Source organism: Ruditapes philippinarum, unplaced genomic scaffold, assembly GCF_026571515.1.
Source record: "Ruditapes philippinarum isolate M1 unplaced genomic scaffold, ASM2657151v2 ctg11767_1_1_1_1, whole genome shotgun sequence".
NCBI lineage: Eukaryota > Metazoa > Mollusca > Bivalvia > Venerida > Veneridae > Ruditapes > Ruditapes philippinarum.
Window position 1 is genome coordinate 16,881 of NW_026860360.1, and position 17,453 is coordinate 34,333.

Below are 17,453 nucleotides of genomic sequence, written 5' to 3' on the forward strand. Positions count from 1 at the left end.
CTTGCGAACAATATATTCAAAGCACTCAATGAAAGAAACATGTTTTAATTTATCTGCGGATGTTTCAAAATTCAAAATTTCACCATTTTTGTTTTTAAATGTTGAATTCTGCTTAAGCCGGTGCTAGGGGGCGTGGCCGGTAACTTGCAATTACCATTACCGTCAATGAACAGGCTCAATCAAACCGAGCCTGCAACATTTTACAATTTTGCTGTGTAGGGCTTTCTTTAGGGATTCTGTTTTTCTCTATTTAAATATCCGTCCGATTATTAAGTTGACCCATAAAGAAAAAAAAACATCTGCAGACTATCGTAATCATATTTTAAAAATTTCTGAGGTACGCCTGGACATCAGCCATTTAGGCGTACACATAACAAAAATGCTGTTTTGATATGGAATACATGTAGTTAAAAATACGAGGATGTATATAAAAAAATACGAAGATGTATATAAAAAATACGAGGATGATTGTTTAGCAAGCTGAATCCGTACTAGAGTCCATTAAGATCACGTGTTGTCAATAATATTATGGAACAAACGAATTATTATTTCACACATTCCCATTCCCTTGATCAAGCGTTTGACCGTTATGTCATTTGTAACATATTAGCCAACAATTCTTAATGACAATATAATGTGGAGACATTCCTAAAAGATGTATTTATGTATAATATTACGAGCAATGACATTTTAAACCGATAAGTCACATTGTATTTAGATTAATCAAAATACTGATAGTGTGTCAACAGTGGATGTAGCGCCTGTAACAATTGACGGGCAAATTAGATAAAACAATGTATTTGTACCATCTTATATCGTTTTTCCAAACATTAGAAAGGTGTTCAAAAGAGTTATATTAGACTGCTAAGCAAACAAACACATTTCGGTATTAAAAGTGATAATTGAAATTTGTCACCTTAATGCATTTTTTGATGATTATAAAATTGTAAATCTATAAAAGCAGATTATCTAAACTTGATTTAAAGTGATAACATAAATTACATTGATATTCTTAAATCAAGATATAGGAACATGATATTTCTTTGGAAAGAAAATATCATTGTTAATCTAGAAAAAGGATAATCCCAGATGAAATTATTATTTGCAACAGAAGGCATTGGGTCTTTAATTAAAAGATTAAAACATATATGATTGAAAAAAAAAGTAACCAACTGCAAATACAACTTATCCTCAAACCAGTATCAAGTATTTCTTGAAATCAAAAAAGATAGGAAATACTTAACATGACAAAATTATAAGATTTTTTGAAGAGATGAAAACATAATAACATAATGGTTAAATCCCTTAAATTTTTTTACCTACCAATAAGTGGGTAAGCTTTACTGAAACATTTTGTAGTGCTTGTCTGTCAGTTCAATGGTTTGTCATTTTCCAAATTTAGTTTCCGGTCATTAAATCATTTACTTTTCATGGATTTTCTTCAAACTTGGTCCACATGACCACTTCAACATTAGGCAAGGTGTATAAATGATAGCTACATTATGCTGGTTCAGAGCCAAGGTCAAACAAAAGACAATTCTATTTTCATTCTATGTCCGCAATAAAGTGATGTATAGAACTCACGCAGCCTCTATGCCTGTTCAAGGTCAAGATCACACTTATTGTAGAAGGAAAGCTAATATGAAGTGAGTGTACCTGAAAATATATTTATTTTATCGCTATTTCATGAATGCAAGTCAAAATAAGGTAAATTTCTATTTTGTACCTAAAGTTTTGAAAAGGAAAACAAGACAAGAACAAATGTTGAAAACGAGCTAAAGTATGCTAGAGAGTTCGCTAAATTTGTTTGTTTGTTTGTTTTGTTTTTGGGTTTTACGTCACCTCGACACAATATTGGTCATATCGCGACGTTCCAGCTTTACTGGTGGAGGAAGACCTCAGGTGCCCTTCCGTGCATAGTTCCTTAAATAACATATGCATTCTTAAATAATAAATTAGTATTTTACTTATACCTATAGTCTTGAACAAGAGAAGAAGATAACAACAGCTGTTGAAATTGATCTAAAGTCTGATAGGGACAGTGTTACAAGCCTTGAGTTTCAACTCAATGGTGCCTTTGTTGAGAATGAGAAACATAAAAAAAGAATCACAGAATTAGTAGCTACATGTAAAAATATTGAAGCTTCATATAAGCTAACTCTTCACAGCTGTAAACGTATTAATAACATCATCACCTTAGTGCAGTTATGGGCAAACTTGAGACTGTCAGATTTAAGAGGGGATTAGCTGTTTCTGCACTAAGGGGACAATGTATCAACCTAGAATTCAGTAAAATCTAGTTTCAAAAGGAACAACTTCATTATGCATTTAGGGAAAACATATAATATACAGAGGAAATTGAATTAGTGTAGGTTTAGTACAATATTTATTGAACAAGTTAAAGACATTATTTTATCATGCAAGCTTCTGGGTGATACTCTACATTAACTGTACAAATGATTTAACTCTGATGCATATGTAGGTCACAGGGTTTACATATAAATGGAATTAAATATGAAACCATTAAAAACATTTCCCCAGAAACTTAATTTACATTCCTTGCCATGTTTTTGAGTTTTGCTAAAATTTGCCACAACTTTGTTATTTATTTAAGGTTTTGATTCATACATAGTCAAATGATTAATTTAAACATGACCTTGACCTTGAATAACACCTTATTATAGTTTGTGTGAGAATAACCCCTGTTATGACAGAGCATTTAAAAATAGCTATTTTATCAATATTCATGAAGGTAGGCACAATAATAAGAATTTTTCTATTTTATACCTATAGTCTCGGACAGGAAAAGAATATAAGAACAGATGTTGAAAATGAACTAAAGTCTGCTACGGACATGGTTCAGAGGCTTGAGAAACATGTCAATGATGATTCTGTTAAGTGTCAGGAACATCAAAAAAGAATAGCAGAATTAGATGCTGCAAATAAAAAACTTGAAGCTGCATATAAAAATCTTGATAAACAGAAATATCATATGGAACAACAGGCAAACAAGAATTTGGAACACATGCAAAGAATTCTTCTAGAAGAGAAAATGAAAGCTGATGACCAGTACAAAAAACTCTTAGCAGAACGAGATAATTTGCGAGACAGGTAAGTTAGAAGTATTCAGACCATTCTAAGATTTTTTTAAAAGTTGATGACTCTTTCAGATCTAGTATCAATAACAGCATTTGGTTCTTAACAAACTCTTCACAGCTGTAAACGTATTAATAACATCATCACCTTAGTGCAGTTATGGGCAAACTTGGGACTGTCAGATTTAAGAGGGGATTAGCTGTTTCTGCACTAAGGGGACAATGTATCAACCTAGAATTCAGTAAAATCTAGTTTCAAAAGGAACAACTTCATTATGCATTTAGGGAAAACATATAGTATACAGAGGATATCGAATTAGTGTATTTTTAGTACAGAATTTATTACATTATTTTATCTTGCAAGCTTCTGGGTGATACTCTACATTAACTGTACAAATGATTTAACTCTGATGCATATGTCGGTCACAGGGTTTACATATGAATGGAATTAAATATGAAACCACTAAAACATTCCCAAGAAACTTAATTTACATTCCTTGCCAAGTTTTTGAGCTTTGCGAAAATTTGCCACAACTTTGTTATTTATTTAAGGTTTTGATTCATACATAGGCAAAGGATTAATTCAAACATGACCTTGACCTTGAATAACACCTTGACTGTCAAGGTCAAACAAGATATATATTTTGCTTAAATTGTAATAACTATGTTACTTATTGATAAATTACATTCATCCTAGATTAAAAGAACACTGATGAAAAAATTGACATATTGGATGATTTCAATATACCATTGACTTTTAAATGGCATGGTCTATATTTAGTGTTGCTTTGTTTATTGTTCATGAATTTGATTTCAAAACTACACTTAAGATAGAACTGACTTTGAATAGTACAAATATGACCTTGACAGCAAAAGTGAATGTCAAGGTAAAAAATATTAAATTTTGCGTAGATTGTGATAACTTTAATAGTTATTCACAGACTTAATTTATACTTGGACTAGATAACATTAATAAAATAGATACATCCGTATGTTAATGACTAAAAATAACCTTGACCTTTAAATGACATTGACAACCAAGGTCAAATTATTGGTTTTGCAAAGATTGTAATAGCTTTGTTATTTATACTTGAATACTTATGACAAACATGAAATACAACATAATGTAAATATAACCTTGACCTTAAAGAGACCTTGGCCTTCAAGGTCATAGTATTGATATTTTCTAAAATTGTCATAACCTTGTTATTTAATAAAGGATTTTATCCGTTTCATGTCAAAAGAACACTTAAGACTAAACCAACATATTGTATAGTTAAAGTATGACCATAAATTTGAATGATCTTGATTCTCAAGGTAAATTTATTGAATTTTGCTTAAATTGTGACAACTTTGTTATATATTTACAGATATGATTTAACCCTTTACCTCATATATACGCGAAACAACGCACTTTCGACCCCCCCCCTCTTTTAGGTCTCAAATAGTGAAAAAATGTCCTATTTGGACCCAAAACACAAGTTTTCGCTTGTGAAATGTTGCTAAAAAAGTGAGCACTTTTTTGGCGACGCCCCATCCAAACGATACATTAGGGCGTTGCCAGAAGGGGGATGTCCCCCTTTCTGTTTGGGGGGTTTAAAGGGGGGGCGGTAGTCCCCCTTATTTCCAAGAAAAATTTGGACTTGAGGGAGGCTAAAAATGACCCCAGGTCGATCATAAGGTAATGTGTAACCACCACTGAAAAGCCTTCGACTCTTTTTTAATCCCTTGAGAAATTGCAGCACTTTGAAATAAATATTTGATGGAAAAAATTACGGCAAAATAGTGATTTTTGGCAATTTTGAGATGTCCCCTCGTTGCCATGGTAACAGGAAATTTAAAACTGAGCATGTCATTACAAAGACACTGGTCCAGTCAACATTTGTGCCAAGTTTGGTTAGTATTGAAGCATTTTTCATAGTTTCATAGCAGTTTGAACTTGTAACAGGAGACTTTTCAATGAAAACGGCCATTTTTCACAATATGCTCATGAGGGAAAGGGTTAAACTTGGAGAATATATTTATGACAAAACTAATTTGTTGAATAATTTAAATAGGACAATGACCTAAAAAAGACATTGACAGTCAAGGTCAGCCATTGATTTTGCCTGACTCGGTGGAAGGTTTCATGTACTCGGACAAAGCAACAGTAATGGCACCATCTACATGTTGTATAAATTATGTATGCCATTGAATCATAAAAGTCACCTTGACAGTCAATGACAAATACAAAATATTATGTAAATTCTGTTCAAGAAAATGATGTTTTATTAGTGAAATCTTCACTAGTATTATACGATCTTTTTAATATGATGCACTTGCCTTTAGAAATAAGAACAATTAGGCTTTGGCCCTGCTTTTAGGGGATCTGGATATTTTGTTATACCACTCGTCTGTTCCTGAGCATGCCTGAAATTCTTCAAAGTGGTAACTTCAGTACAATGTTGCTATGATCTAAATTTGCTACATTTCCAGAAAGGTTCTTGAAAAAAATACCTTTATACTTGTCATGTTGACCAGTAAATGCTAATTTTTAATGAATTTTAGTAACATTGGTGTACTTTTCTTTTTGTACACAGGTTTAGTAAGCTGGCTGGTAAGAAGTTACAAGAGCAGAATGCTGATATAGCTGACTTTCTTGATCCTTACAGAGCAATGAAGGTGTCGGAGAAGTTTGGCCAGTTATACGATGATGATTGGACTAATGCCTTTGAAAGTTTGACTGATAAGAAGCTAGGCGTACCATTAAGAGATGCCATAAATGTTCTACTACGCCTTCTTCAAGTAATGTATAATACTATTTGTATCAACATTGTTGAATAAAATGCTGTTCTCATTAATTCATCCAAACAAGAATTGTTTGAAACAACACTAGGTGGTATACATTGATATTGTTTTGCATATTCCGTAAAATGATTGTTAAGCCTGTCTGTTTGAAGAAAAATGTGAGCTATTATGATTGCTTCAACATAATTGTTGTTGTCTTTAATATTGAAATGCTTCTCATGACAAGGTGCAGATTTTAGACAAGCAGCGTAAGTCTTAAAGCAGTGAATTTGCAGATAGGCCTCTTTTAACTTAGAAATTTTAACATACAAGTGTTAACATCACATGCATTGCTCTTGTAACTGTTATAGCCTGATTTATTTTGGGTCACAATGACAGAGTCAAAAGTTGAGCTGACATACCTTTTCTTGTTTCAAAAAAAGATCGAAACATCATATACCGTATAAGTGGTATTTTCTTTATTTCTGCGTTTTCTGTGGTCAATTTCAGCACCGCAGAAATAAAAACCGCAGAATATTTCTCCATGTTGTTTTTAACGATATGTCTCCCACATGATGACCTGTTTCCTCTAAAGTAATAACGACTATAGGATTATAACGGTTAGCGGGTAATTGAGTTATTTAAAATTGCTTTCGGCTAAGCATGTAATATGTGCTTGTAAGGATGTACCTATTGTTAATTATGCCAATTTATGAATAAAGATATTAAAACATCATAGTGTTTGCCTGTACGCTAAAAGGTTTGTTTACCACTAAATCATTAAAACTATTTTAACCTTTATACTGCTAAATAATCGTCATTTACATTAATTGTTGACTGATTTACGATTAACTTTTATCAATTTTATGAAATTAAAGATACTAAAGGGTATATTTTTCATACGTCATTTCACGCTGATCAAAAGATGCATACTGTCTATTGTTGAGCATTATATTTGTTTGCAAGTAAACAATATCATTGTTTGCAATTACTATATAATTTTGTGGTAACGATGATGAACAAAATTTTAATGCGAATGTGTACATGCAAATAAAATAGGAAGAGTAATGTGACTTAGACTTTGATAAGATGAGCCGCAGAATTTAAATCATGTTTTTTCCAAAGAATGTGCCGCAGAAATTAAGTCCGCAGAAATAAAAACATGCCAAAATTTGGCAGAATTTGGAGCCCGCAGAAAAAAACACATATACGGTAATATTCATATTATATATATGTATCTTTGCATTGTTAAGACAGATGTCTGACATGTATGCAACTGACCCTAAATTTAGACAATGATTGATTTGTTTTCAGGAATGTTGGGCGTTTTGCAATAAACTGGTGGAAGCACAAATGGAAAGTTTACAAAATGTATTTCTACATCCTGCTCAGAACTTGGCTAATTTTGACCAAAAGAAAACTGTAGGTGTTTAAAAATAATAATTTTTGAAATTTGGTAAATTATAACTGTTAATAAATAGGCAGTTTTCCATTTTGAGTGTAAGTAAGTAAGTAAGGTAAGGTAAAGTAAGGTAAGGTAAGGTAAGGTAAGGTAAGGTAAGGTAAAGTAAAGTAAAGTAAATGTTTCCCAATCTTCCATATGGGCCTCTAAGAAAAACATAATTTACAATATATACCACTACAATACTACAATAATATGGAAACAACAATGTGGTACAATTTACATTGAAATTATTAGAACAAGAAATACATGATAATATTTACAATCCATTCATAGCATAACACTTGTCAAAGAAGTACATATTAAATTAAACAAAGTAGGTGTTACATCAAATCTTTTATAAAATGATTAATTGAATGATGAGAAATACCAAGATAGATATGAAGCTTGAAATTCCTAACTGTTCCAGATAATCTTATGTTAAGAGGGATATTATTCCATAATTCAGGGCCAGAATATACTAGGGATTTTCTGAAAAATTCAAAGGTCCAAAGGTCAAGGTCATACTTAAAGGTCAAGTGTTAAAAGTCTATATTTCTATCGGCTCCATAACTTTTAAACCGCTGAAATTTTTTTTAAACAACTTTGCACAGGTGACGACCATAATGAGATGAAGTACAGAGTGCAATAACTAAATTGCTTCCCAATAAGTCAGGTAAATGTTAGAAAGTCTACATTTTGTGTCAGTCCATAACATTTAAACAGCAGCAATGTTTTTAAGATAACTTGGCAGAAATGATCACCATTATGACACCATTGGCAGAGCACAATGATCAAGTCATAAAACTAAAGGTCAGGGTCATACTTTAAGGTCCAGTTTATAAATACATCTATATTTCATGTCAGCTCTACAACTTACTGACAAGTCAAAGGTTTTAAAATTACTTGGCACAAAAGATACCACTATGTGCTTATGATATGCAAGGCACAACATCAAGGTCATGGTTGGTAAAAGGTCAAAAAGTACACATTCATGACCGCTGAAGGGGATTTAGACAAAGTTTTATAAACGCTTGGGGTCACTTAGTTTATAAAGTCTTGTACAAGAAATTTTTCTTTTGTGAAACAAATGCCAAGAGCTCAGACATTTGTAATGTAACAAGCATTGCTTCTACAAAAGTAACAAGTCATGCCCAAGAGGTAAAAAATGGCAACACCCTGGGGATCATTTACTTCACATAGACTTGTTTAATTAAATGTCTTAAAAATGTCTTCTCTGCATGAACAATGCACAGAGTTTAGATATTTTGCATCACCTCATGGTCCTCTATAAAAGTTATTATGCTTCCCGAAAAATTTCGGCGGAGCATATAGTCATCGGGTCGTCTGTCCGTCAGTCCGTCCGTACGTACGTACATCCGTAATTCGTGTCCGGTCCATATCTTTGTTATTTGAAGTCAGATTTTTAAAACCTTTTCACAGAAATGATCACCATATGGAAACGATGTGTCGTGCGCAACATTTGGGTCGTTACCTTGAAGGTCAAGGTCACAGCATGACCTTGCAGCAAAATCGTGTCCAGTCCCTAACTTCATTATTTGAAGTCGATTTTAAAACTATTTCACAGAAATGATCACCTTATTAAAACAACGTGTCGCACGCAACATTTGGGTCACTACCTTGAAGGTCAAGGTCACAGCATGACCTTGCAGCAAAATCGTGTCCAACCCATAACTTTGTTATTTGAAGTCGGATTTTAAAACTATTTCACAGAAATGATCACCATATTGAGACGACGTGTTGTGAGCAAATTTGGGTCGCTACCTTGAAGGTCAAGGACACAGTATGACCTTGCAGCAAGATCGTGTCTAGTCCATAACTTCATTATTTGAAGTTGGATTTTACAACTATTTCACAGAAATGATCACCATATTGAGACGACGCGTCACCCGCAACATTTCGGTCGCTACCTTGAAGGTCAAGGTCACAGCATGACCTTGCAGTAAAATCTTGTCCAGCCCATAACTTTGTGATTTGAAGTTGGATTTTACAACTATTTCACTGAAATGATCACCATATTGAGATGACGTGTCACGCGCAACATTTAGGTGGCTACCTTGAAGGTCAAGGTCACAGCATGACCTTGCAGCAAAAGCATGTCCAGCCCATAATTTCGTTATTAGAAGTGGGATTTTAAAACTATTTCACAGAAATGATCACCATAATTATTGAGACAATGTGTTGCGCGCAATATTTGGGTTGTTTTTACACTTTGAACTTTGTCTGTGACATAACTCTGACACTACAAGAGGTATACCTTCCTGTGTCCAAAACCTATTTGGGGAGCATAACCCAGTTCAACCGGCTCTTGTGCAAATCATGCCCTGGAGGTTACTTAGTTTATATAAACCTTCATAGTAGTAATTTCAAATTTACTAGTAAAATATTTTGTGTGGTCCTCTACCTTTGGATGGAGATAAGAGGTTCTTAGATCAAGGTCAGCAGTATTGAAATGTATTTTAGCACCCTTTATTCATTGACTGATGTCATTTATAAATTGTAGGTTTGGGCTTCTTCAAGTAAAGGTCACACTTGGTCATTAAATTAAAAAATTTATGCGCCGATTCCTATTGTCACAGGTTGAGAAAAATGTTCAGCCTTACCGGGACAAGGCTTATACAGGAAAATGTATTATATAGGAAAACATAATTAATGTTTTTGCATGAAACTACTATGTTCAAAGGTTAAATATTTGGCATGTAACATTGTCTTGTGAACTTCTACAACGTTGATATATATCATGCCCCTGAGGTCAATAATGGCTCCACCTCAGGGGCAATTACTTTATATAGACTTGTGTAGAAAAATACTAATGAATTCTTGAAATCTTTACAGGGACTGACTGACAGACCCAGAATTACATCAAAGGACCAGCCATCACTAAACGATCTACGTAAACGGGTTGGAGTATCACCACCTGTCATAGAGGAGGTTAAACAGGTAATGTCAACAGAGCCATTTAATAGTCCATTAAGTGTACAATTCAGATTTGTTGCTGTAAAATTGAAGTTGAAACTGAATTGATCCATCACATGAATTATGTCTCTGCAAATGATGTCTCCTAAAACAAACTGTTATTGCCGTCTGTCTGCAATCCCCTTGTTCGGCTTTCACAGGTCAAACTGCTGGCCGGATTTCAGTGAAACTTCACAGGAGTGATCAGTACCATTCCTAAGTGTGTATATCGCAGGTATGTTTGGCTTTGCTGCACAAAATGGACGCCAGAGCTATGAATAGAAAGATCTTGTCCGGCTTTCACAGGTCCAACTGCTGGTGTGATTTCAATGAAAATTCACAGGAATGATCAGTACCATCCCTAGTTGTACATATTGTGGGAATGTTTCCCTCCTCTGCACAAAATGGTCGCAAGAGTTATAAATAGAAAAATCTTGTCCGGCTTTCACAAGTTGAACTGCCTGTTGGAATTAAGTGAAACTATACAGGTGTGATCAGTACTCTCCCTAGAAGTGCACATGGCGGGCAGGTTCTGCTTCACTGCACAAAATGGCCTCCAGATCTATACATAGAAATATCTTGTCTGGCTTTCACAGGTCAAACTGCTTGTAGGATTTTGACCTAAATTCACAGTTGTGATCAGTACCATACATTGTTTTGGGAAACATATGTTTTTGTGACAAAATCCCAGTTAATGTATTGTTATTTAGCTCGAGGTATAGTGATGGGGCTATGTCCGCCGTCCGTCGTCGTGTGTCATTCTTTGTCAACAATTGGGTTGTTAACACTCTAGCTGTCACAGTTAATTGGATCATCATCAAACTTTGTCAGAATGTTTGTCTCAATGAAATACAGATCGAGTTCCAAGATGAGTTATCTCCTGTCAAAAACTAGATCACAGGATCTAAAAAAAGTAAAAAGCTTGTTAACACTCTAGTGGCTGCAGTTTTGATCCAAATATTATTGAAATCAGTCAAGGAGGTTGTTTTGATGATTTCTAGGTCAAGTTCGAATATGGGTCAACTTCGGTAAAAAAAAAAGATCACAGGAGCTAAAAATAGAACGAGCTCTTTAACACTCTAGTGACTGCAGATTCGATCCAAATATTCTGGAAATTTGGCAGGAAAGTTGTTTTGATGATTTCCCGGTAAAGTTTGAATATGGGTCATCTCCGGTCATAAACAAGGTCATAAACTAGGTCACTGGAGCATAAAATGATAAAGGTTGTTTAAACATTCTAGTTGCTGCAGTTTTGATTAAAATATTCTTGAAATTTGTCAAGAAGGTTGTTTTGATGATTTCTAGGTCAAGTTCCAATATGGGTCATCTCCTGTCAAAAACTAGGTCACAGGAGCTAAAAAAATTATGTCACAAGAGCTAAAAATAGAAAAATATTGTTAACACTCTAGTGGCTGCAGTTTTGATCCAAATATTCTGTAAATTGTGAAGAAGGGTGTTTTGATGATTTCAAGATCAAGATCGAAGATGTGTCATCTCCAGGCAAAAACTAGGTCACAGGAGCTAAAAATAGAAAAAGCTTGTTAACATATTAGTGGCTGCAGTTTTGATCCAAATATTATGTAAATTTGTCTAGAAGGTTGTTTTGATGGTTTCTAGGTCAAGTTCGAAGATGTGTCATCTCCGGTTATTAACTAGGTCACAGGAGCATAAAATAGAAAAATCTTGTTAACATTCTAGTCGCTGCAGTTTTAATAAAAATATTCTTGAAATTTTTCAAGAAAGTTATTTTGATGATTTCTAGGTCAAGTTCGAATATGGGTCATCTCCTGTCAAAAACTAGGTCATATGAGCTAAAAATAGAAAATGCTTGTTAACACTAGTGGCTGCAGTTTTGGTAAATTTGTAAAGAAGGTTGTTTAGATGATTTCTAGGTCAAGCTCGAAGATGGGTCATATCTGGTCAAAAACTAGGTCACAGGAGCTAAAAATTGAAAAATCTTGTTAACACTCTAGTGGCTGCAGTTTTAATCTAAATAGTCTGTAAATTTGTCAGGAAGGTTGTTTTGATGATTTCTAGGTCAAGTTCGAAGATGGGTCATCTCCGGTCAAAAACTAGGTTACATGAGCTAAAAATACAAAAAGCTTGTTAACATTCTAGTAGCTTCAGTTTTGATCCAAATTTTTTGGAAATTGGTCAGAAAGGTTGCTTTGATGATTTCTAGGTCAAGTTTGAATATGGGTCGTCTCTGGTAAAAAACTAGGTCACATTGCCCAAAAATATGGAAAAACCTTTTTTACACACTAGAGGTAACATTTTTGACTCAATTGTCATCAAACTTGGCCAGGATGCTTATCTAAGACATTGCTTAGATGGGTTGATGGATCAGGGGAGCGATCTTGGGCCATGATGGCCCTCTTTTTAATTATACCCCCACCACAAAATGTGGGGGGGGGGCTATAATGGATTCGCTTTGTCGCGTCGGTCGGTCAGTCGGTCGGTCAGACGGTCGGTCCGTCCGTCCGTCTCCATTTTCGTGTCCGCTCTATAACTCCTATACCACTTGAAGGATTTTCTTCAAACTTGGCTCAAATGTTCACCTCAGCAAGGGGATGTGCAGAGCCCATGTTGCCCATGTGTCAGCTCAAGGTCAAGGTCACAATTGAAGGTCAAATATCAAACACAATCATATATTAGAGAGTATGTCGTGTCCGCTCTGTAGGTCCTACAATAATTGAAAGATTTTCTTCAAACTTGGCTAAAATGTTCACCTCAACAAGGGGATGTGCAGAACTCATGTTGCCCATGTGTCATTTTAAGGTCAAGGTCACAATTGAAGGTCAAATATCAAACAATCAAATATTACACAATATGTCGTGTCCGCTCTGTAAGTCCTACACTAATTGAAAGATTTTCTTCAAACTTGGCTCAAATGTTCATTTCAACAATGGGATGTGCAGAACCCATGTTGCCCATTTGTCAGCTCAAGGTCAAGGTCACAATTGAAGGTCAAATATCAAACAATCAAATATTACACAGTATGTCGTGTCCGCTCTGTAAGTCCTACACTTATTGAAAGATTTTCTTCAAACTTGGCTCAAATGCTCACCTCAACAAGGTTATGTGCAGAACCCATGTCACTCTTTTGCCGGTTTAAGGTCAAGGTCACACTTGAAGGTCAAAAATTGACTTAGAAAATGTTCTTTAATTTTAACATATATCTGAATATTTCTGAATCTAGGAAAGCTATTTGCTTGAAACTTAAAATATGAATGAAGTGTCACAATTAAGATATGCTGGTCAAGTTTCATAACTCTGTATTGCATTTTAACAAAGTTATGCCCCTTTTTAATCTTCAAATTTACATACAATCACATACTAGACAATATGTTGTGTCAGCTCTATAAATCCTATACTAATGGAAGAATTTTCTTCAAACTTTTCTCAAATGTTCACCTAAACAAGGTTATGTGCAGAATCCATGTCACCTTTGTGCAGGCTAAAGGTCAAGGTCAGACTTGAAGGTCAAAAATTGACTTAGAAAATGTTCTTAGATTAAAACATGTTCTTGAATATTTCGCAAACTAGCATAGGTATTTGCTTGAAACTTAAAAGATATATGAGGTGTCACAATTACGATATGCAGGTCAAGTTTCATAACTCTGTATTGGATGTTGACAAAATTATGCCCCTTTTTTAGTCTTTAAATTTACATACAATCAATACTAGACAATATGTTGTGTCCGCTCTATAAATTCTATACTAATGGAAGGATTTTCTTCAAACTTTACTCAAATGTTCACTCCAATTGGGCGATGTGCAGAACCCATCTTACCCTTGTGCCAGCTGAAGGTCAAGGCCACACTTGAAGGTCAAAAATTGACTTATAAAAAGTTTAGTATATTGGGAAAATGAAAGGTTATTTGTAACTGTTTCGAACATGATTTGATAATAGATATTTTTACTATTACCTGTACAATAAGTCTTTTTTTCACCAGAGATAATTTCTTTTTATGTATTTGTGCCACTTAAGTTATTCCCTTAACCACTTTTCCAAGTTGTCTTCTGTCAAGGACATTGGTGGGGGTATGAATCGCATTCAGCGATAGTTCTAGTTATTCATTTGGAGAGGTTTCATATGTGACTGAAATGATAAATTGAAATAATTGTTGAAGTCTTATAATTAGAATGTCCCGTATTCCTTAAAAGATATGAAATTGGCATCCGTAGCAAAGTGGTTACTCGGACTTCAAATCACTTTCCCCTTAATACTGTGGGTTGGAGTCTCATCGGAGACTTTGGATTGTTTCTTGTTAGGAAGATGTCCAGCTAGATTACAGAAGATTAGTGGTTCTACTCAGGTGCCTGAAATAACACACAAAGGGACACATGAGTTCTCCAACCATCAGTTAAGCTGTAATGTCCATATGACCTTTACAGTGTCCGTTAGTCTAAAAGATCCAACAAGATGTACAAAATGCTGAATTGATATTTCCACATTTATGAAAGGTTTTTGTCATAACATTTGCAATTTTTGAAACTACATAGTGTCTATCAGCCAGTTGGCTATCAACTTCCAAATGTCATTGTGTTTCCTCTTAGATAGATGTTTGATGATGGGCTGTTTTAAAATGTACATTTGGCATGTCCTACTGTGGACAATGAGCAAGTTTATATTACCTCTAGTGTTAAAAATCATGTAGCCATGTTTTTCTGCTACAGAATTTCTGCTACAGAATTTATTTTTCTTTTCTGTTGATTTTTAACCAATATTTGAATGATAAGATGCTTAAACGTTCTTGAAATTTTATTTCGTTATAGGCATTTCTTGCAGACTCTAAAACGTGGGATAAAAGGGAGGAAAAGAAATTTGATAAGAAGCATATAGAAGCATGTACACCTTATATACAGAAATGTGCCGAGGTTTGCTGGCTTATGGCTCTGCATGACCCTCCTTTGTTGATGAAAATGGATGTCAAACAAGGCGAGAAGTTTGATACAAATATCTATACAGTGTACAGTCAGTCTGGACAAACAATTGATTTTTTGGTATGGCCACCACTTTATAATGGTAGAGATGGTGGACTTCTGTCTAAAGGTGTAGCCGAACCAATAAGAGTTGTAAGCAAGAAGAAATGAATAACTTTTGATATGCATTTAGCTTATGTAGTTTAAGTATGTTCTGAATGATAAGGGATAGAGTATTTCTAATGATATCCTAATATAATTTGTTTTCTTTGCAATTTTGCAGAATTTTCATAAATTTTGGTTGCACATTTTGTTTAATATCAGGACCATAATACAAGTCATTATACCCCCCACCACATATTTTGGAATCATTTTATCATGCAAGTTGGTCGGTCCGTTAGTCCATGGGTCCATTGTTACCACATTATAAATCTTTTACCTTTTTAAACTTGGCTCAAGTTCACACGTCATGTTGAGCAATTTCCAGAACCCATGTGACAGCTGTGTTGGTGTAACCCCTAAACATCATCGGTAAAAAAGTCGGACATTTTAATGTCTGCTCTATAAATTATATACCCTTGAAGGATTTTCTTTAAACTTAGCTCAGCTGTTACCTCAATGAGGAATTGGGCAGAATCTATGCTGCCATTGCACAAGCTCAAGGTCACCATTGAAGGTCAAAGGTCAGACAATTTGTGTCCACTTTATAAACCAGTTGAAGGATTTTCTTCAATTTTTTCTCAAATGTTATCCTCCACTAGGCAATGTGCAGAACATATGACACTGCTGTGTATACCCAAGGTCATATTTACCATTGAAGGTCAAAAGTTTTACATTTTGTGTCTGCACTATAGATTATTTACCTTTTAAATATTTTTTTCAAGTCTCAGCTGAAATGTTTTCTTTCAATAATATTAATGAATTCAATGCATAATATCCTCTACATAGAAGATAGGTGGGGGTATTTTTCAGTCCTGTGACAGCTCTAGTACATGTATGTAGATGTCACATAAATTGTATATTGCTGTATATAATAAAATATATATTAAACATTTGTAATGATGTTAAATAAACATTGTTCTTTATGATTTTCATATTACAATGTTCAAGATAGAATTCAGATGCCTCCGGATTCATGCTAATTTAAAATGTATGTAAATGTATCATGTTGTGAACAAAGAAAAATAATTTACATATTGCACATAACACTTACAATCTACTTATAATAAATTAACAGAGATCAAAATTTAAAAAATAGCCCTTTCTGTGTTAGTAATGGTGACAAATTTCAAAATCAGTCACTAATCTCACACAACATGTAGATATATTTTTTAATCTTTTTTACTTTTCCTTAAGTCTTAGTACACTTCTTTTTCTTAAGATTGATTTTCTTGAAATATTTTGGCTCATCTGGAGGTGTGCAGCTTTAAAACACTTGTATTGACTTTGTATCAAAGTAAGACAAGACACTGACAGTATCTTTACAAAGAGAAATTGCTTCACAGTAGGTTTTATGTGTGTATTATTATGATTAGTGATTTACTGTATTGCAAGGTTTGTAGATTTTTGTCATGGTTTGCCCCATTAACCATTACATGTCCACATTTTCTTTACAACAAAATCGTTTTTTTTTTAATAAATAGATGAGGTGTCAGTGACCTTGAGGTAAAAGTCATTGATTTAAAATTACTTGCCCCTCACCGCATTAGGTTCATTTTGGATTTTTTTGTATGCGAGGAAGCCCTCCAGTTAGTTAAAGGTATGTTGGTAATTTTACTTAGGCGCCTGCTTGTGCCAGAAATATTGCATGGAAACCACCTGTTGTCTTCCTCTACCAGTGAAGCTGAATTGTTGCCTTATGAGCTATACTGTTTGATGAGACATTAAACTAACCTGTGGTCCCCTAAAGGAAATGAAATAAAATAAGAATAAAAATAGATACATGAAATAAATTAATAAATTTATTTTAGAAAAGGAACACAACGCATGACAACACGGAAGTGATTTTTAGTCCCCTACCTGTTTACCGGAGGGGACTTTAGGTTTACCCTCCGTCCGTCTGTCTGTCCGTCTGTCCATCTGTCTGTCAGTCCGTCAGTCCGTCCGTCCACAAAACTGGATCCCGCGATAACTTGAAAAGTACTGAAAATATTTTTATGAAACTTGATATATGGATAGATGGCAGTATGGAGATTATGCACGTCTTTATCTTTTCTTCCTATGTTGAAAATTCTGGTTGCTATGGCAAC

General features: G+C 34.3%; 1 protein-coding gene across 1 annotated transcript; it reads left to right on the forward strand.

Annotated features, from left to right (window-relative positions):
* The first annotated feature begins 1,569 nt into the window (after positions 1 to 1,569).
* LOC132759792 (uncharacterized) lies at positions 1,570 to 16,834 on the forward strand. Its single transcript, XM_060751641.1, has 7 exons — positions 1,570 to 1,646; positions 1,980 to 2,225; positions 2,794 to 3,111; positions 5,675 to 5,879; positions 7,176 to 7,283; positions 10,159 to 10,263; positions 15,058 to 16,834. Exons 1-7 carry the CDS (start codon positions 1,570 to 1,572, stop codon positions 15,373 to 15,375), a joined length of 1,377 nt encoding a protein of 458 aa, XP_060607624.1. The 3' UTR covers positions 15,376 to 16,834.
* Positions 16,835 to 17,453: the final 619 nt, after the last annotated feature.